At 43.6% G+C, this 22,287-nt stretch overlaps 1 protein-coding gene across 5 annotated transcripts in view; it reads right to left on the reverse strand.

Annotated features, from left to right (window-relative positions):
- Positions 1-22,287, reverse strand: part of gmip (GEM interacting protein) — a 47,532-nt gene that overhangs the window by 13,681 nt on the left and 11,564 nt on the right. For all 5 annotated transcript variants that reach the window (XR_016485193.1, XM_021624493.3, XM_090193050.1 and 2 more), the window contains 15 exons: positions 19,081-19,168; positions 17,463-17,559; positions 17,069-17,120; positions 7,029-7,154; positions 5,066-5,130; positions 3,783-3,890; positions 3,526-3,606; positions 3,180-3,344; positions 2,834-2,971; positions 2,210-2,400; positions 1,874-2,007; positions 1,582-1,677; positions 858-1,018; positions 411-587; positions 104-241 (listed from right to left, as the gene is read on the reverse strand). Coding sequence is in view for 4 of the 5 variants with exons in the window: in XM_021624493.3 (XP_021480168.3) it covers positions 104-241; positions 411-587; positions 858-1,018; positions 1,582-1,677; positions 1,874-2,007; positions 2,210-2,400; positions 2,834-2,971; positions 3,180-3,344; positions 3,526-3,606; positions 3,783-3,890; positions 5,066-5,130; positions 7,029-7,154; positions 17,069-17,120; positions 17,463-17,559; positions 19,081-19,168 (1,817 nt within the window). In the remaining variant the exon portion in view is untranslated. The remainder of the gene's footprint in view (positions 1-103; positions 242-410; positions 588-857; positions 1,019-1,581; positions 1,678-1,873; positions 2,008-2,209; positions 2,401-2,833; positions 2,972-3,179; positions 3,345-3,525; positions 3,607-3,782; positions 3,891-5,065; positions 5,131-7,028; positions 7,155-17,068; positions 17,121-17,462; positions 17,560-19,080; positions 19,169-22,287) is intronic.

The raw sequence follows: 22,287 nt of genomic DNA on the forward strand, positions 1-22,287 counted from the left end.
TGGCTCTACAGTATATTGTCTGTATTAACTGTATCGTTGGCTCTACATTATATTGTCTGTAATATCCATTTTCTTTGTTTTCTGGGAAACAGTGGAATTGTACCTCCTTGAAGAAGTGTTTGAGGACCGAGGTGACGTCATGAGGTGAAAGGTCAGAGAGGTCGACTTGGTCCCCCTGGGTCTCGAAGACCTGACACAGCTTCTGGATACGAGGCTTCGACCCACTGATACGATACACCCCCTGGGTGGGAGGGAGGGATGGATGGATGTAGGGGGAAAGGGGGGAAGGAGGGCAAGAGAAAGCAAGAGGGATTGAGAGAAGGGCACTGTACTGTCGCTTCTGCAAAACAGTTTTCCTGTTTGCTTCAGTACTTATTCTAAGGCATATGACATCCAGGTTAATATTGTACCTGTAGAGTGAGGGCCCTGCTCTCTATCTCGGCCGTGCAGCGCTGGACCACATAGGGCACCTCGTCAGGCCGGTCCCGGGGCAACAGGGAGAAACCCACGCCAAACAGAACGCCCTTCCTGTTCTCACACTCATGCTGTAACACCTCCAGACACTTCCTGTGGACCGCCACGCCACACTACAGATTGACGGCAGGCGGGACAGAGGACATGGATTAGCAGAGCACAGGGTGACCTCAAATCACACCCTATATACCTGGCTCACACTATAGACTCAACCTGAGCCATACTGTGCTGGCGCCACTGTGGAGGACAGAGAACCAAACCAGCCCAGTACAGCTCGGTTCCACCCTTTAGTGTGACTGTGAATCAGGCGACAACGTTCTACTTTTGTCAGTTAAGAGAGCTGCCACATGAAAGTCTCTCCTTCGTTTCCTCCTCTTTCCCACCTCCTCACACTCGATGCCGTTGACCACGATGTAGGTGTCACACTGTTTGCACTTCACCATCTTGCTCTTCATCTTCCGGAATCGGTGCGTCAGCGCGGCTCGGGACGTAGTCCGTACCTTCCCCACCGCACCGTTCCCCTCTGGAGTGGAGTCCACACAATCTAGGAGAAACCACACAGGAACCGGACTCAGTCCTACTCGGCAGTGTACACGTCACGGTGGGAAACACTACCCCACCGAATGTACCCCCTAGTTCCAAACAGAACCCTACTCCCTAGCAACTCACATAGACCTGAGAGGATTGGACAAGTGGAAGAAAACGGCAACATTTCCACCTAGCCAATCAGTAGACAAGAAGCAATTGCCACAATGATTATGTCGATCTAATCCTCTCAGATCTACCGGAGTGGCTAGGGTGTAGGGGTTAGGGCAGCGTTTCTTGGTCCTGGGGACCTCAAGGGCTGCACGTTTGTTGTTGTTGTTTGTCCTAACACTACACAGATGATTCAAATAATCAAAGCTTGATGAGGAGTTGGTTGGTTGTCTGAATCAGCTGTGTAGTGCTAGGGCCAAAACCAAAACATGCACCCCTTGAGGCCCCGAGGACCGAGTTTGGGAAACGTTGGGTTAGGGTTAGATTCGGGAATTCGGCAGGAAGATTTACATATAGAGAGCCACTAGTTGGTGTCTGTTGTGTGAGTTAGGTGACGACGGTGACATTCACCTCCTTCCAGGACGGTGCCCATGTCCCTCTCATCCAGGTCGTCTGATGACATGGTCCCTGTGGAGGGGGCTTTAAGAAGCATCCTGTTGCCATGGGCTACGGGGTTCAGGGTTCAACGTGGGTAAGACACGCAGAGAAGGAGAGAGGACCAGACAAACAGGGCGAGCTGGGTAAGCTTCGTAGCGAACACATTATTTCTCACCACGAGCAATCATGACCTAGATGTTTGACGATTGGTCAATCTTCTGAGCATGATTCAATGAAATCTGTGGAATGAAGCACACAGGCTTACCTGGGCTGGACAGAGATTCCAGACTGCCTCCTATGCTCTCACTGTCACTGTAGCCCTTTCGTTTAACTGGACTTTCTTCAGGCAGGGAGAAGGAGTCCTGCAGAGAGCTGGGGTTGCTGGTCTTACGACGGCCACTTGGAGGTGCCACACACAGATTTGGAAACACACGCACACACACGCAGGTAAGCACACACACACACACACACACACGCAGGTACACAATTAACATTGACAACAACTCTAAACATAAGACAATAGGCACTAACGGGACAAACAGTAGCATCCATTAGAGCCGTAGCCTATCTAAAACAGGACAAATCTTCCATCCGAACGTACCTCTTGTTCTGAGGGACAAACTCCTGGAAGGTGAAGGTTTGTAGGGGCTGTTCTTGGCTTCTCTTCCTGAAGATGTAGAGCAGGTAGGGCTCCCCGGGTTCACACGGCCTGCAGGTCAACTCCAGGTTGTGGTAGCCCAGGGGAACCGGCTCCGTCTGCTGACGCTGGAAGTAGAACATGTTCACTGTGGCCTAGGGGTGGTAGAGGTACATGATAAGAGGGATTATTTAAAAATGATTCATCCCATTGAGCTCAAGATACCTCTGTTGCTCTGTTGGTAGAGCACGGCAACGCCAGCATATTCGGTTCAATCCCAGGACTTCCTGTATGTAAAATGTATGCACGCATGACTAAATTGCTTTGGAAAAAGGGTCTACTACCTGGCATATATTATATTACTATTATTTAGAAATGGAGAACTGGACCATATTTTAATGTTTTGTTTGTTTGTTGGGGCGATTGTTTAAATCAAAAGCATTGACAGTCTTAAAAGACTAATTGAAACGGCTGCTGACTGCTTGCCTTGAGTCTATTCACTCTTATGCTGTCACTATCCCTATTATGCACTCCACTTGATCCATCCAGCACAGGGAACATCTATCTCCCAATGGCCTGGACACCCACCTCCTTGAGCACAGTGTCCCCCTGGCAGATGAGTTTGCGGGTGTGAACTATGATTTTCTCCTTCAATCTCTCCAGCTTGCCCTGGTGGTCATGGGCCTCACACACACACTGTCTGTACTGCATCTCTGCCTCTATCACCTGGACGAGAGAGGGAGAGAGAGAGAAGGAGAGAGAGAGAGAGAAAGAAGGAGAGAGAGAGCAGGAGATGGGCACAGTGAGTCACTGAAAAATATAACGCAAATTTTCCTTTCAAAAAAATAATGATAACCTAAAAAGTGGAACCAAAAAAAAGAGAGGGATATGTTTCAGTGAACCCCATATGGCGGTCGGACCCGCTGCACCACACCTTTGAATGTGCGTCGTCGCGTGACTTCCTCCTCTTGTCCAGGGTCTTGTTTCCCGCTGTGAGCTCGTCCCCGGCCTTGGCCGTCACCGCCTTGGTCTTCTCCAGGTCCTCGCTGCGCTGCAGGTACTGCTGACGAGCCTTCTTCAGAGCCGCCACCGCCTCATTCTGACCAATGAGAGAAGCATTGTTACCGCATTGTTCTGACCAATGGGAGAAGCCGTTACCACATTGTTCTGACCAATGAGAGAAGCCGTTCAGTTAACGCAATGCTCCGATCAATGGGAGAAGCTGTTAAACACTCGCACACACAGTAGCGTCTAAAAAACCCCAAAAAACAGCTGTTTACCATCCTTCTCTGTTCTCTGGACCACTGATCCTTGAACTCCCTGCGCCACTTATCAATCTCATTCTTCTTGGATGCCAGGGCCTTCAGGATAAAGACGTCGGATTAAACACATCGTACTCAATCCGTTTACACATTATTCCACATTTTCTTGCATACAGGAATGTTTTTGTTGTTGTTGTTGGACACATTGAGTAGGCTTGCTAATTGTTTCTGTCTGTGGCGGTTCTCCTGCCTGTCTGTCCGTCTGTCTATAGTACCTGGTAGCAGCGTTGCTGCAGCAGTTCTGATGTCTGTTTAGTAGACTGGCTGGTCTTCACGTCGTGCTCCAGGGCCATGGTGTAGATGTACTGCAGAGGCATCATGTCCTGTAACAACGGCACAGTAAGAACCAGGCCATAGATCTCGTTTCAATACGTTATGGAAGATATATTTCAGTTCTATTTAGAGATATTAGATCTACAGTATTTCAGAGAATATGTAGAGAGAGTGGTGAAATTAATGAAATAATGTTTTCTATGCAATACTGCACATGTGCCTTCAGAAAGTATTCATACCCCTGGACCTATTCCACATTTTGTTGTGTTGCCTGAAAACATGTTTGTAGATTTTTTAGCAAAATTATTGAAGTATTCACACCCCTGAGTCAATACTTTGTAGAAGCACCTTTGGCAGCAATTAGAGCTGTGAGTATTTCTGGGATCTCTCCACACCGGGATTGTGCAACATTTGCCCATTATTATTTTCAAACTGCAACGTTGTTGATTCATCCTCAGTTTACTCCTATCACAGACATTAGACTCTGTAACTGTTTGAAATTGGCCTCTTGGTGAAATCCCTGAGCGGTTTCCTTCCTCCCCTGCAACTGAGTTAGGAAGGTCGCCTGTATCTTTGCAGTGACTGGGTGTATTGACACACCATCCAAATTGTAATTAATGACTTCACCACGCTCAAAGGGATATTCAATGTCTGTTTTTTTTTTTTTTTTTACCCATCTTCCCTGGTCTTTCTGGTTGAATCTGTGTTTGGAATTCACTGCTCGACTGAGGGCCCTTACAGATAATTGTATGTGTGGGGTACAGAGATTAAGTAGTCATTCAAATATCATTATTAACACATTTAATGAGTCCATGCGACTTATTACGTGACTTGTTCACCAGATTATTTACTCCTGAACGTATTTAGGCTCGACTCAAAACATTTCAGCTTTTCATTTTGAATGAATTATTTCCAAAAACATAATTCCACACTGACATTATGGGATATCGTGTGTAGGCCGGAGACATTTAATCCGTTTGAAATTCAGGCTGCAGCACAACAAATGGTGCAAAGAGTCAAGGCACTGTACATTTCATTGTGGTAATTTAGCAGATGCTTTAATGCGCAGCAACTTTTTCAGTGCATCCCACTAAGGTGGCGAGTAACAGGCCTGGAAGAGTCATCTGATATGAATTGAATACCTTTCTATGCAATACTGTACACACCATCACATGTACACCCTACACAGCCCCATGCACACGGTAGACAAGAAAAGCATCCATACCTGCTGAGCCACACAGGACTTAGCTGTTTCTGCTGCCTTCACAATGTTCTTGGCAAACTCTTGCTCTGCAAACAGACCAGAATAAGTCAGTATGATGGAACGTGATTTGAGTTAAAACAATTTATTAGCATAACAATATTGTCAGGCAGTCTTATCAAAAGCTTTCATCCAGCCAAATATCTATTGGACTTTTGGAGCTGTTGCGTGTTCCATTGATGTCTTTCAATGGTGATATAACAACCAATATGTAACATATCAGATCTCATATCAGGCCATCAGACCTCATAGAGAGGAGAGGTCAGTTCAGATTGTTAGCTTACATCACCAAATATCAAAATCAATGCTCTGCTTTGGCTGCCTAAGTGCTGCCCTACTTCAAGTAGACTAATCTGCTGATCCATACTGATGCTGTGGTGTCAGCGTTGCAACCAATCAACCAGTGGAGGCTGGTGGAAGGATCTACGGGAGGATGGGCCCGTTGTAATGGCTGGAATGGAATAAATGGAGCGGAGTCAAACATGTGGTGTCTATAGGTTTGCCGTGTGATACCGGTCCATTTATTCCGTTCCAGCCCAATGAGCCCTCCTATAGCTCCTTCCACCAGCCTCCACTGCATTCAACTGACCACTGTCCACAGTGGCTCAGACCTTTCCCTCAACGTTGACCACTTCCCCTACATTATCATCCACAGTGGCTCAGACCTTTCCCTCTACATTAACCACTTCCTCTACATTGTCACTCTGACCTCTCTCCATTTCCTATACACAGCTATCCAAACACAGGTCTGCTTCGCAGCACCTTGGTGAGCTGATCTCTTTGCCCTCCTACAGCACAGAACAGTGCAGTACATTACAGTGTGGTATAGCAGAGTACATTACAGTACAGAAGGCTACAGTACAGAGCAGACCTGTAGGATGTCCATCCTGTCCATTCTCCTGCTGTGGCCTGGTTAACCTGCCCTGTAGTCTCTGTGGGGTTCCCCTGGGGGGAATGGCTGGCCCGCTCCATGTTATCCTCATAGGCTACCAACCATACAGATCTAATACCCTAACAGTGTTCCTCAGGGTAGGTTATATCGCTCCGTAATACCATAACAGTGTTCCTCAGGGTAGGTTATACCGCTCCGTAATACCCTAACAGTGTTCCTCAGGGTAGGTTATATCGCTCCGTAATACCCTAACAGTGTTCCTCAGGGTAGGTTATATCGCTCCGTAATACCCTAACAGTGTTCCTCAGGGTAGGTTATATCGCTCCGTAATACCCTAACAGTGTTCCTCAGGGTAGGTTATATCGCTCCGTAATACCCTAACAGTGTTCCTCAGGGTAGGTTATATCACTCCGTAATACCCTAACAGTGTTCCTCAGGGTAGGTTATATCGCTCCGTAATACCCTAACAATATTCCTCAACCTGTCCCTGAAATGGTTAATTATTTTCCCTGATATATTTTCAACCAGTTTTGCTCACTAGGATTGTAAATGGTCCCTATAACAGTCCTTGTAATACCGAAGTTTTACCACCAGAGGGTACTGTGGAGAATACTGTTTATCCTTCCACACAGGGTTCAACCACAAGGTCTATTATCCTATTACAGTTGAAGAATAAACACACATTCTCTAACGGCAGGGTAGGCCTACTTTAGACGCTGTTGTCTTTTCCAGGACTGCTTGTCTTTCCTAGGAGAAGAGCTTTGGTTGAATATGTTATACTTGGGTAGTTGTGTCCATGTGTTACTTTGAATGAGTCTGTACCACATTGCAGTGATACACTATGGGCCAAGCCCTAATTTTGAGATAGGCGCACTTAACTTGAATTAAATCATGTGTTTATGTCAATGTGAGATATGCAGGTATGAATATGAGACAGACAGACTGACAAGCAGGCAGACAGACACAGAAATATCCCCACCCACGTACACACAGGCAGAGAGACACAGAAACAAACACACCCACGTCTCCACTCACCCAGGCTGATTCTCTTTTCCATCCAGGCCAGTAGGTCCTTGGCGTAGCGGCACCACATCTTGGCATACTGCAGGGCCAGCTCCACGCCTCCCTCACAGCGACACAGGGCCAGGTCTGCTTCCTGGGCTGAGAGTGAGTACATCAGCATCACTGCATATCCTCTCTACCTCACCCTGATGGGACACAGTCAGGAGGGCTTTTTTTTTTTACCCCAAAACACACACAACGGGGCAGTCTGGACCCCCACGGGGCGTCCAAAACAGACCCCTCTCCCGCCTGATTCCCAGGGGAAAAGCTGGGCTCACGGGTATGCTTTGTTTCCCATACGATCAACAATGTGTAATCCGAATAATTTGTCATCCAAGAAACAAAAACAAAGGAATAAAAGAGAACAGACACAACAAAAAAAAGGGTATCTCCAATTTCTCAGTTCCGTGAGTTCATCAGAAACATAGCTCTGTTTCCACGACAGGTTTGTGGTTTAGCCAAACAAAACTCTATGGAGAAGAGAGACCGAGAATGACTGGTCATCAGGGCTTGTCCCCGGAGTCCACAAGGTCTGCAGTTGCCCCAAGTGGTCACTCCTAAACCACCACGGGTGGAGGTGTGGTCATAGGTTGGTCATCTCAAAGCATGCATAGCAAGAGGTCATCATGTGGGAAAATCTAAATGTCCCAAGGACATTCTCCAGTCCAGCCTAGACCAGCTGCTTCCAGGGCTAAACAAACTGTGCTTTAACGGACATGAAGTGAAGAAAGGAAAAGAGAGAGAGAAAGGGATTTGCCTGAGGGTCCCAAACAGGCTTTTTAGGTTCGCCTCCTCTCCTCTTCCCTCACTCTACCTCTCTCCTCTCCCTGGCTCCTACCCCCTCCACTCCTCCCCCCAGCACCTGTTCCACCGCTCCCCTCCTCCGTCAGAGAGAGAGAGAGAAAATGTGACGTCTGAGAAGATCACCCTGGCAACTCCTCGGTGCCAGAGTGCTGTAATCGATGTGGCAACACCAGAGCGGGTGTTTTGTGTCGTGGTTGTTATGGAAGTCAGGGCTTTGGTGTGACTGACAGCAGTCTGAAGTCAGTCAACTGCTCTCGCTCTCTCTCTCTCTGGTCTTCCTCTCTGACTCAGTGACAGCGGATGGCGACGTGCAACAATCCTGCAACGCATGTCATGTGCTTTCTTTCTTTCTTCCTTCCTCCCTCACTCACTCTCCTTTCTTCTCTCTCTTTCCCTGTCATGTGCTTTCTCAAGCCCCCCCCCCCCCCCTCACTCGTGATCTCGCGACGTCACTATCAGTACCGCTGTCCTTCCACTTCTTTGACCCGTCAGCAGTCGAGCTGCACGCACAGAAATAGATCGTTGGACCTGTCAATACCGCAGTCTTCTGAGAAGTCCATTTCCTGTTTCACATCTTCTTCTCCAACACAGAGATGTAATTGTGTCCTACACTCTAATTCTGAGCTCGATTCCTCTCTGCGTGTTGTCACAGAAGCCTCTCTCAGTTACTAGAGTGAGAACAGAGCATAGAATGGGCTTCTCTCTTGAAACAAGTAACTCCATGTCGGAGATGCAAAATCCACCAAAAACAATGAAGACTTTCTGACCGAGTGTTGTGCTGCGTTGGACCTCTCGCTCTCGCTCCCTGTCTCCCTCTGTTGTGGGCACCCCTTCACACTTCGGCAACGAGTGTCCCTGTGCCACCTGTGTGTGTGTGTGTGTGTCCTCTCGCTCCGCTCTGCCTATGCTGGCTTCTGGGACTAGGGATTATCCAGAGAGGGCAGGTCCAGATTGTGGAGTGACAGGCTTTAGATCACAACCAGATTTGACCTCCTGGTGTGTGTGTGCGACTTGCAGACCCTGTCAGGAGGACTATGAGGGTGGATGGGGTGAGGAAAGGGTTAGAGCTCAGTACAAACGGATTATTGATGCTCCTCCTTCCAGCATTTTTTTTGTACTTGATCTCCCCCCCATCTCTCTCTTTCTCACCCTCTCCCAATCTTTCTTTCTCTCTCTCTCTCTCTCCCTTTCTGTCTCAGTAGAGAGAACTTCACAGCTGTAGGTTAGTGGAATTACAGTAAATCAGGAATATTGATATACGACTGTCAGAATGTCAACTTGTGTTACACAAGTGCCAACAGTAGTTAGTTACACAAGCTCCGAACTGGGTCCATACTGTTATTTACCCTTGACACCAACTAACACAGACAAACAACACAGTTGACACATGCACATATGCAGTCCACGGATCAATCAGTCAACCCGGCAGGACAGGCGACAGGCATTGCAGAAAGCAGGCCACGGCACGGACCACTCAACTCATCAGCCCTACCATCCTACCCCCACCGCTCGGCCCTATCCGCAGCCCCACGACTCGCCCCTCCATTTGACTCATTACAGATAGCTCCAAACTGGTGAAGGGGTAGCTGTGAGAATTTGGGATTGGGAAGAGGAGGTTGGGTTAGGGCAGGATTCTGTATTAGATGTAACTGAATGAAGAGAGAGGAGGAGGGAACTCAGAGGGAAGGTATATGCTATATGCTTGGTAACACGGTAAAGACGAGGTGCTCCGGGGGTGAAGTTTCCCATAGGTGCAGATCTAGGATCAGCTTCCTTTCCCCCAATCCTAACCTTGATCATTAGTGGGGAAAATGCCAAATTGACCAAAATATATTATTTGATAGTTTCAAATACATGCAACTTAAAAGTGACCTATTACGACTCGATTTGACATCTTTTGGGAACCAGAGCAACATTTAGGGACTCTAATTTGAGTCAGAAAAGGATGTTCATATGATAGGTAAGATATAGAAAACCTCGCAGAGAGCCTAACCAACTGACAATCTCTTAGGAAAAAAAATAGAAACCCCATTGGAACCAAGACTTAAACATGAACGGATGTTGGCACAGGATGGAGGCAAAAGTTGGAGCATAACTAACGAAATGACGGTAACACTTCACTTGACAGCCAGCGTCATAATATGTCGAAACAGCTGACGTACACCATCATGACACATATATTTGGACCTGTTGTGACATGTAAGACACCCACGGAAGACTGTCGAAACCCACAAAACCTACCGCACAAGGCAAACCCATTCCATTACGCTATAGCCTACCTGTCAACAGTATGTTTACGTTATATAACATTTTCTTAAATGGACCATATTAAAAACTATCACCGTAGTTGCGCACACATTAATGTCCGACATGCACCGATCCCAATGCTCTGCTGCGGATGACTGGGATGAATGCAGGAGCAGTTTTCCGGAGCAGGACAAGACACCCGTGGTATACGGTCTGATATACCATAGCTGTCAGCTAATCAGCATTCAGGCCTCGAACCACCCAGTTTATAAGGGAATGTACGTGATTGGCTTAAACGATTATGACGGTCATAATGCTTCCTGACAGTGTCATAAAGTGTATTTTCTTAGTCCAAGTAAAGTGACATAGGATGGTCATAATCCTTTATGATAGTGTCGTAGTGTATTTTCTTAGTCCAAGTAAAGTGACATAGGATGGTCATAATCCTTTATGACAGTGTCGTAGTGTATTTTCTTAGTCCAAGTAAAGTGACATAGGATGGTCATAATCCTTTATGATAGTGTCGTAGTGTATTTTCTTAGTCCAAGTAAAGTGACATAGGATGGTCATAATCCTTTATGATAGTGTCGTAGTGTATTTTCTTAGTCAAAGTAAAGTGACATAGGATGGTCATAATCCTTTATGACAGTGTCGTCGTGTATTTTCTTAGTCCAAGTAAAGTGACATAGGATGGTCATAATCCTTTATGATAGTGTCGTAGTGTATTTTCTTAGTCCAAGTAAAGTGACATAGGATGGTCATAATCCTTTATGACAGTGTCGTAGTGTATTTTCTTAGTCCAAGTAAAGTGACATAGGATGGTCATAATCCTTTATGATAGTGTCGTAGTGTATTTTCTAGAAGGTATTTAAAATACTGTTACGATGAAAAAAAAACATGACTGTAAAGAATTTATTACAACAACAAAGGACTTAAGAAATAAACTTTGAAACGAAAGGAAACTTCTTGGCAGGGAAAAAACACATTTGAGTAAATGTGGGTTTTGACACTCCTATGTAGGTGTCATAGCCATCTGCAAAAATGACGCAATATATGTCACAACAGGTGTAAATATATGGGTCATGACAGTGTTATGACCATATTACGACAGGTTATGACAGGTTCTGTCGGCTGTTATGACATATTATGGCATGGTTATGCCCACGTGGGTTGGGCGTCAAGTAAAGTGTTACCGAAATGACAGTTAACGAAAATGTATGCTTAACCCAGAATAAACTAACGTATAGAATTGATTATACAAGAGACAAAATTCACAAATTCTACAGCACCATGGCAGAGTCATGTCTGAAGTATAAAACTAATAATGACTCAACAATCCATGCTTTCTGGGAACGCTATAAAGTCCGGAAGTTGTGGGCGGAGCTAGACAGTTGGCCGTCAGCATATTTCAAGACATGGCATCTGGGGGTGTCGTGAGATACCCGATGGGTTGAACGATTCTCTTTTCATCGCTCATCTTGAAAAAAATAAACATATACTAAAAACTTGGAAATCAATCAATGCGCCATCATTAGCATAATGGAAAAAAATGGAATGATTTATTATTTAAATATTGAAAGTGGGTGGGCTACGGAGAGAAATGGTGCAGATTTAGGCCATGTGATGGAAAGCGATGCAGGGGGGGCTGGAGATTGGGGTCTGGGCAGTTGTGATGTTTGTATGATGTTGCCGTTTGTATGTGTATATTTTTGTACTGTTTTCTAAAAGATCAAATAAAATCTTATAACACGGAAAAAAGATCAGCATCTAGGGGCAACCCGCACCAAGTAGAGGTGACTGTCTGGTGCGCTGCAGTGGACGACGCGAGGCCTTCCGTGGCGTGCAGCACAGCCAATAGGCACGGCTCCAGGATGTTTCCATTCTAATGTCTTATTTAAACACTGCTCTACGTGGTCCTGTAATCCTTAATCTCCATTACGGCAACGTGTGTCTGTGTCCATGGAATTGGGGTTTAATGGGGTCAAAGGACATCCCTACATACATACACAGTTCCTGGAGAAACAAGTGGGCTGCGTTCAGTAAGGGAAAACGTTTCAAAGCATTGTGAATAAAAAAAAAACGTTTCAGTTTCCATTGTAAAATGTACTGCTGCGTTGTGTCCTATTGAACAAGACCCTGGTCTAACATGTCCCCCACTCATTCCCATTTCCCCATCATCTCACTAGTCTTCCTTTCTGTCGCCTTTATAGTTTTTTTGCCTCTCAGGCTGAACAATGCTCTTGTCATTACTCACTCTGTACTCACTCTTCCCTTCTGTCTGTTTCTCTCTTTTCCCTCCCATCCCTTTATGGAAAAACATGTGGAAAATCACAATGTTTTGCACATGTAACATTTTATTTCACCTGTGAAATGTCACGTGAAAAAAAACATGTTGTTTTGGAACACTTCACATGTGATGTTATTTCACATGATCCCATAACCTTTCACATGTGGATTAACATTTTCACATGATGCCCTGCAGACAAAAATATGTCGTTAGGATGCCGCAGGAACATCACGAAATAGCCGCAGTGTTTCCAACCTACATATTTGAAACACTTTGACATACATGATTACATTGCATTTATACAGTAATAATTATTCAACAGGTCCTCACCTGGGATTTGAACTCACAACCTCATGGTTCACAGCCTTCAGATCTTCCTGCTATGCCACCATGTCTGTGTCAATGACTAGTTGCACCTGTATTCTTATACTTTTGACTTAATAGTAAATCTCAGCTTTGTATAATACACTCAAGAAAACTATTATAATTTATCCTAGTTATTCATTCAGGAGTAATATTAAAACAGAATTACATGCCTCACCAACATTAGACAACTATACAGAAAACCCTCAAATGACAGAAATAAATCACTGGAACCAATGAGAGAATAGTCAGATGAACTGATGTAAAAAAAAGCAGTGCAGAGAGGTATTGTGTGTAATGAACGTGTAGGGGACTTCTGAGAAGTCTGCGCGGCAGAAAGATAAGCGCACTTCAAATCCCAGGTGGCGTCATATTGTCCTAATATTTATATATTTCTTAAGTCCCATTCTTTGACTTTTAGATTTGTGTGCATTGTTGTGAAAACGTAGATACTACTGCACTGTTGGAGCTAGGAACACAAGCCTTTCGCTACACCCGCAATAACATCTGCTAAATATGTGTGCGTGACCAATAAAATTGGATTTGATGTCTAATTGATGTTTAATTACACTATTTTAGCTGATCAGCGTACCAGTTACCTTAAAACGCCTATACCATTTCATTACGTCCTCAAACTTTTTTCACATTGTTGAGCTGAAATTCTCACGTGTGAAGACAAAAAGACACACAAATGAGGTCAGTTGTTCACATGTGTACACCATCTTTTCACATGTGGAATTTGCAGTGTCGCATGTTAGAACCTAACTCTCACATGTGGAATTGCATTTTCAAATGTGCAAAAATCTAATTTGCACTTTCACACGAAAAACGTCAAAATGTTGTCACGTGTATTTTCATGGTATCACCTGTTGAAATGTTGCATTCCCATGTTATCACATTTATTTCACATGAGATCATGTTGTTTTCACATGTGCTTAAATGTTTTCACATGTGTATTTTCATGCTATCACATGCTTCTTTAACATGTCACATGTAATCAATCATATTAACTTCACATGAGATCACATGTGAAATTGATGTTGTTTTTTCCGTAAGGGATCTCCCCCTCACTTTTTCCCCCATCCCTCTCTACCTCCCCTATCCCTCCATTTCTCCCTCACATTTCTCCCTTCCTCGACCTCTATCTCCTTCTCTCCCCCTCTCTCATCCCTTCCTTCCCCTCTTCCTCCCTCCCTCTCTCTCTCTCTCCTGTTTGATGGATATGTCTGAGTGGTAAACTAGAGAGCATCTGTCTGCAGCTCTAATCCTCTCTCCCTCCCCACCCTCTCCAGTCTTCTCCTAATCTCGTTAACACAGAGTCAATTAGCGCCACCGGCTAATTACAGGTCAACAAGACAGGTTGAATAGTTGGAGATTAACCACCGTGACTGGCTGTCACCCCACTAGTCCCGCCCACATCACATCCCACCTGGATTGGCTGTCTATTAGTGTCAGTCAACAGTGTTTCCAGAAGAGAATGGCTTGGACTCTTGCATCCCTTTCACATAAAGACCAAAACCACACAAATTTACTATGCCTGCATTTTTATACCAGATGTTTTTGTATTTCTGAAAAGCATAGGGGGTAGAAAAACATGGAACAATAAAACCCACCTAAACACCTAGTCATGATTCCTGTATTTATACTGACCCTGTAACCCAAATACAGGTATTGGGTCTGTGTGAATGATTCTCAGATTTTTTTGCAGGTAAATTCATTAACACTTCCATTGTTTAACACATCCCTCATTTGAAATGCAAACAGCCCCCATGGTTCACCAACAACCCCCAACCCTCCCAATTTGCCAATTACCCACTGATATGTATAAAAGGGGTATACCTGCAAACAACTGGTAATAAGGGGCTGTTTGAAATAAATATTGCCTTACAGTTCATTCAGAAAGTATTCAGACCCCTTGACTTTATCCACATTTTGTTACGTTACAGCTTTATTCTAAAATTGATTAAATAAATAAATAAATAAATCCTCATCAATCTACACAGTATACCCCATAATGACAAAGCGAAATCAGGTTTTTAATTTTTTTTCTCAAATGTCATAAAAAGTAAAACAGAAATACCTTATTTACATAAGTATATTGCTATGAAACTTGAAATTGAGCTCAGGTTCATCCTGTTGATTTTGATCATCCATAAGATGTTTCTACAACTTGATTGGAGTCCACCTGTGGTATATTCAATTGATTGGACATGATTTGGAAAGGCATACATCTGTCTATATAAGGTCCCACAGTTGACGGTGGCATGTCAGGGCAAAAACTAAGCCATGAGGTTGAATGAGTTGTCCCTAGAGCGTCAAAACAGGATTGTGTTAAGGCACAGACCTGAGGAAGGGTACAAAAACATGTCTGCAGCATGGAAGGCCCCAAGAACACAGTGGCCTCCATCATTCTTAAATGGAAGAAGTTTGGAACCACCAAGACTCTTCCTAGAGCTGGTCGTCTGGCCAAACTGAGCAATCGGGGGAAAAGGGCATTGGTCAGGGAGATGACCAAGAACCCAATGGTCACTCTGACAGAGCTCCAGAGTTCCCCTCTGTCACAGGTCAGAGGTCACCTTGGAGTGTACTCCCTGAGGGTGACACTGGAGGGCACCCTTATGTTTTCTAGTGTCCAGGTGAGCCTGATTGGGTTTATTGGGTTCACCTGGTGTATGACTATTTAGGTCCTCTGTGGACTGGGCCGGTTGCTCAGGTATCTTGTTTTGTTTGGTGATTCATGTGCCAGTGCCTTTTTTTTTGCTGTGTAAAGCTTCAGTAAATGTTCTGGATTTATCCTCACCTCTGCCTGCTGTGTTTCTCTGAGCCTGGGTCCAAGTTTGTACAATACTTATTGTCACACCCTCTGGAGATGGGAGAACCTTCCAGAAGGACAACAAATCTCTGCAGCACTTCACCAATCAGGCCTTTATGGTAGAGTGGCCAGATGGAAACCACTCCTCAGTAAAAGGCACATGACATCTCGCTTAGAGTTTGCCAAAAGGCATCTAAAGACTCTTAGACCATGAGAAACAAGATTCTCTGGTCTGATGAAACCAAGATTGAACTTCTTGTTCTGAATGCCAAGCGTCACATTTGGAGGAAACCTGGCACAATCCCTACGGTGAAGGATGGTGGTGGCAGTATCATGCTGTGGGGGTGTTTTTTAGCGGCAGGGTCTGGGAGACTAGTCAGGATCGAGGGAAAGATGAACGGAGCAAAGTACAGAGAGATCCTTGATGAAAACCTGCTCCAGTGCACTCAGGACCTCAGACTGGGGCAAAGGTTCACCTTCCAACAGGAGTGGCTTCGTGACAAGTCTCTGAATGTCATCGAGTACCCCAGCCAGAGCCCGGACTTGAATCCGATTGAACATCTCTGAAGAGACCTGAAAATAGCTGTGCAGCAACGCTCCCCATCCAACCTGACAGAGCTTGAGAGGATCTGCAGAGAAGAATGAGAGAAACTCCCCAAATACAAGTGTGCCAAGCTTGTAGAGTTATACCCAAGAAGACTTGAGGCTGTAAAGTACTGAGTAAAAGGTCTGAATTCTTACGTAAATGTAATATTTCTAAAAACCTATTTTTGCTTTGTCATTATGTGGTATTATGTGTAGATTGATAAGGGGAAAAAACAATTTAATACATTTTAGAATAAGGCTGTAATGTAACAAAATGTGAAAAAAAGTCAAGGGGTCTGAATGCTTTCCGAATGCTCTGTATATAAGGGGCTAGTCATACAAACCTAGCCTTATATTGTTTGCAGGTAACATACAGTCCCACATCTTCTGTCTAAAATGGGTAATGGACACGAGGAACATATGGTGCTGGTGGTAGAGATCACAGAGGCCAGTCACCTTCAACACATTACAACCATTACCCCTGTCCTCTAACTACCGCTGGCTGTAATGTAACAAAATCTCTCTTAGCCTTTACAAATGCCCTGCTGCACACTGTGGATACTGAAGTCTAAGCCTAAACCACAAGGGTTTGCACATGTTACCAACTGGGCTTGAACCTGGGTCACCTGTGTGCTACATGCCTCAGCCCGCTGAGCGATAGCCTAAGTAGGTTTTAGTTGTGGGAGCTAATGCAAGTCGTCATGTCTCTGGCAAGCTGAACCAACAAACCTCCTCCGTTACTCACACCAGGGTTGGGGTCATTTCGAGTCAGTCTTAAGGGATTTGAATTTAAATCAAACAAAATGGAAAAACACACATGCATACAACACACCGCGTTCTGCATAAGCACTTTGTGACATCTGCTGATGTAAAAAAAAGGCTTTATAAATACGTGTGATTGTATTACAAACATACCTGATAGACCTCCATCTTTGTCATCACCATCTGGGGGGTAGACATCCTCACACTGCAGGGTAGAATACAGACCGTTACACAGAGAAATGGATTTGGAGACAAGACGATATACCACTGTACTTCATATCAGTAGAATGTGAGCGGAACCTAAATTCAAATGACTCCCCTGTTACCTAGTACAAACGGTACCAAAAGTATCAACACAACGGAGCACCCAGGCTAGAAAAAAAATGTTGATTGACTGACAGAGATAACATAGTAACGATTGATTGATTGATTGTTTGTTTTTAGGCTGGGTATCTGTAAAGCACTTTGTGACAACTGCTGGTGTAAAAATGGCTTTAGAAATAATGTTGATTAGTTAATTGATTGACTGATAGTACTGCTCCCCCACCGTCACGTGATCCAGCTCGGTGTTGTCGGTGGTTTCCGTAGAGACGGTCTCAGCGATTGACTGGGAGTCAGTGTCTAGAAACATCTCCTCTACAGTGCTGATGGAGCAGAGGGCAGATACATGTTATAATGGCTTTATGAAGCCTTCGTAAACCATTTATAATTACTAGATGCTTCACTTATTCTTTCTGTGCAAATTCATACTACACTTAACAAAATTAAACACAACATGCAACAATTTCAACGATTTTACTCAATTACAGTTCATATAAGGAAATCAGTCAATTGAAATAAATTCATTGGGCCCTATAATCTATGGATTTCACATGACTGGGCAGGGGCACAGTCATGGGTGGGGAGCCAGGCCCAGCTAATCAGAATTTGTTTTCACCACAAAAGGGCATTATTACACACAGAAATACACCTCAGCACCACCCCACACTCCTCAGATGATCCCGCCGGTAAAGAAGCCGGATGTGAAGGTCCTGGGCTGGCGTGGTTACACGTGGTCTGTGGTTGTGAGGTTGAACGTACTGCCAAATTCTCTAAAATGACGTTGGAGGTGGCTTATGGTAGAGACATATACGTTAAATTATCTGGCAACAGCTCTTGTGGACATTCCTGCAGTCAGTATGCCAATTGCACTCTCCCACAGAACTTGAGACACCTGTGGAATTGTGTTGCGTGACAAAACTGCACATTTTGGAGTGGCCTTTTATTGTCCCCAGCATAAGGTGCACCTGTGTAATGATCATGCCGTTTAATCAGCTACTTGATATGCCACACATGTCAGGTGGATGGATTATCTTGGCAAAGGAGAAATGCTCACTAACAGTCAATGTAAACAAATTTGTGAACACAATTTGAGAGAAAAAAATTGTTTTGTGCATATGGAACATTTCTGGGATCTTTTATTTCAGCTAATGGAAACATAGGACCAACACTTTACATGTTGTGTTTATATTTGTGTTCAGAATATATAAAAAGGTATTACTTTCAGGTCCTTATATCTGGTGCACTGACAAATGCGACATAACCCCTTTTCCACCTTCTATATAGCATTGTAATTGCTTATGAATGATTTATGAAGCACCTAAGAAACCATTATGAAGGGTTAATCTTAAATAGGACCTATCAAACTAAGGTACAGTACCAGTCAAAAGTTTGGACACACCTGGAAAATTGTACAAATAAAGAAAAACCCTTGAATGAGTAGGTGTGTCCAAACATTTGACTGCTACTGTATGTACACATAGATGTTAGAGGAAGAATACACTCGGTTTATAAATCTCACGTAGGTATACACTTCCTCTTTCTGGCAACTAGCAGCAGACCCCCCCCCCCCCCAACAAATAAAAAAAGTAATCCCTGCACTAACAGTCACATTGGTCTTTCTTACTAGCTGATAATTGCCTTATTGAGGAAAGGTTTTACGTACTATGAATGTGATATGTGATTGTCTCACCGAGCTACCGTAAGTCGCTCTGCACAAGAGAGTCTGCTAAAGGACTAAAATGTAAAACATGTCAAGGTGTTCTGAATGATGGACTGATTATGATGTGGAGGGTGACAATGGTAACAAGTGTACATGATGAGTGAATCTAAAAGTCAAGACTTACGAGTTGACCAGGGAGAGTTCAAAATTATCGAAGTCCCGGAAGATCTCACTGTAGCGCTTGGTCTCTGATTTGCTGGGGTCCTTCACATCTGGGGTAAAAGATGGAGGACAAACATGTGAGCAAGAGAGGCCAAATGCTATTTTTCTTTTTCAGAAAATGAATTACACAAAAACACACAAGTTGAAATTGCTTCTTGCAGCTCCCAAAAAGGAATCTGTAAAAAAATAAAAATCTTACGAAATATCTTCTATTTTTAGAAATAACAAATAAAGGGGTAAACCAACAGCTGACACCCAGTTGTTAAACAATGTGCAAAGAAATACAGACGTTTGTGGGTTTGAAGGGTGGTGGTGGTGACCGAGGCCTCAGATGTGTGATTGTATGCTCGTGTAAAAGGCATTAGCTGTAACACTGTTGTCTTTCAATTCCCCAGCCTCTGGTGAAAAACACATATCATTGTCGGTCACCCATTAAATCACACTAAGTACTGCTGAGATGGCTCAGAATGGTTTTAAACTTCGTGTGAACGGCAGACAAGCGTATTTACTTGTTATATAACATCGAATATGGGAAGGACTGCAAATAAACGGAGAAAAAGAGAAATGCAACTCCAACAAAGGGGTTCTGTTCATTTGATACATAGATGGTGGAAAGCATTTCCTAGGACAGACTGAATGCTGTGCTGACTACTGAGTGCAGCGTTAAGCCTGGTTTAACCAGGCTCGGCATTTACAGTACATGACTCCGCTGGGGAAAATACAGGTTGATGACACCCAAAACTGAATGATGGTACATTAACCCTGAGTGAACAACCAGGGTTGGGGAGAAACGGATTACATGTAATAACTGTAGTCCATTACGTTATCAGCAAAATATTGTAATCAGATTACCAATACTTTTGAAAGACTAGATGATTACTTCGAGGATTACTATTACATTCAGAAAGGATGTTTGCGAATTTATTTTTTGTTGACACTTCTGTTCTCTCAGACATTAAAATCAGCATTGAAAAAAGGCGCAAATGTAAGTTTGTTCCACCTGAGCGAGTCTGAACACAAGTAGAGACCGCTAAAATGACGCACCAAATGTGTTTGATGGATCGCGGGAAAAGAGCAGGAATAGGCTTTTGTAGGCTACAGGTCGTTGTGGATGGCTGTTCACAAATCTAAATGTGTATTTGAACATGATAATGGTTGAATTCAAGAAGTTTAAGCTGCTTATCAATCATTGTTTTTCAAACCAGTGGACAGCCAGTGAAAAATGCGCTCTTGCAACAGCTGCATAGCGCGGATCCAAGCCTATGGAATAAAAGTGGGGCATTGTATTGCTCAATCTAATTCATGCTGATAAAAAAATCATCCATTGTCCTAATGGACACTTGCTCAAACTTGCACATTTTTGATAGATTTAAAGTGGTAATCTGTAGTTGCTACATCTATTTTGGGATTTCTAAATGATATATACAGTACCAGTCAAAAGTTTGGACAAATACTCATTCCAAGGGTTTTTCTTTATTTTTACTATTTTCTACATTGTAAAATAATAGTGAAGACATCAAAACTATGAAATAACACATAGGGAATCATGTAGTAACCAAAAAAAATGTGTTAAACAAATCAAAATATATTTGAGATTCTTCAAAGTATCCACCCTTTACCTTGATGACAGCTTTGAACACTCTTGGCAAAGCATGCCATTCCATTTTTCAAATCAATGAGCCCAATCAGTCCTCCGCGACAACAAACGAGTAGGGCTGGCTAATAAGTCCTTCGTTTTGGAGTCATGCTCAGGTAAATCAATTTGGCTAATCTATACTTCCATATTTCCAAGTCCTATTCTTGAAGATCACGGCATGACTGGAATTCTGATAGACTTTGGTTTTTTAATGTAAAGATATAATTGAATCATATTATTTATTATATGTAGTAGAAAGAAGAAGCCTACATAACCAGCCCATAAAGTCAAATGTAACATCCATATATGGCCAGCTATGTAAACTTTAACATGGATTTATCCTGCAAAAGATGTCGTTCAATTGGTAACATACATTTTTCTCTTCTTCTAATGCCTCTTAAAGGGAAAGTCCTCTAAAAGTAAGAGAATGTAATCAGATTACGTTACTGAGTTTGCGTAATCCAAAAGTTACATTACTGATTACAATTTGGGACAGGTAACTTGTAACTGTAACAGAATAAATGTAGAACGTAATCTACCCAACCCTGACTACAACCTAATGCTGTAGTCTCACTCAGACGTTTGCAGGGTAGCATCATGTGCTGAGACTGCATATGAGGCTTACAACCTATAGGGAGGGACCTGTTACAGTTGAAGCTGACAGTGTTTCACTTTAACGGCAGTCAATATGCAAAAACACTCAACTCCCAGTGTAGATTTTTTTTTTTTTTTTTTCATCTCTCCTCCCTCTCTCGCTCTATTGTTCTGTCTCCATTTAGGTCAACCACATCCTGCTCAGAAGACACAAAGTTCTTGTTTATTCACCTTAGCAGAGTTCTGTTCATACGGCAGTAGAAGACAGGTAAGACATAGTAGAACTGTACACATCCAAGTTCAGCTCTATAGCGCAAATTACATTTAAAAGCAATGTTCCCTCCTACGCGGAAACTGCATTCCCGGTAAACGCTGCACATGGCGGCTCAATCAGACATTACCTTGAAATAGCTCTGGTGCTGAACATTGGCAATATGGATTGAATCGAGCCCTTAGTCTCACAGAAAGCAGGGCCCTATAGCCTACTGTGCATGGCAGAGTTATAGAGGGAGATCGAGAGTGGGTTCAAATAGTATTTGTTTTCCGTCAAACCATTTTCTCTTAAATGATGGAGACCGGCGTCCCTGACTTGATGGTTTCAAGAGCTTAATTTAAAAATATATATGTTTCACGAATGGCACACACCAACACGCAAAATGGAGGATGAGTTCAGGAGGTTCACTGATCCTGCACTGACTGGGAGGGTGTAGCATGCAACTACATACTCACACACGTTTGTTGTATTATCCTTATGGGGACCAAATAATTGATTCCCATTCAAAATCCTATTTTCCCTAAGCCCTAACCCTTAACCCCTAACCCTAAAATAGCCTTTTTCCTTGTGAGGACTGGCAAAACTTGTCCAAAGTATCCTTGTGAGAACTTCTGTTCCCCACAAGGATAGTAAAACATTCACATACCTTCCCTGAAACATTTTCT

The sequence above is a fragment of the Oncorhynchus mykiss genome, chromosome 12 (genome assembly GCF_057628025.1).
Source record: "Oncorhynchus mykiss isolate SJ-2025 chromosome 12, ASM5762802v1, whole genome shotgun sequence".
Classification (NCBI taxonomy): domain Eukaryota; kingdom Metazoa; phylum Chordata; class Actinopteri; order Salmoniformes; family Salmonidae; genus Oncorhynchus; species Oncorhynchus mykiss.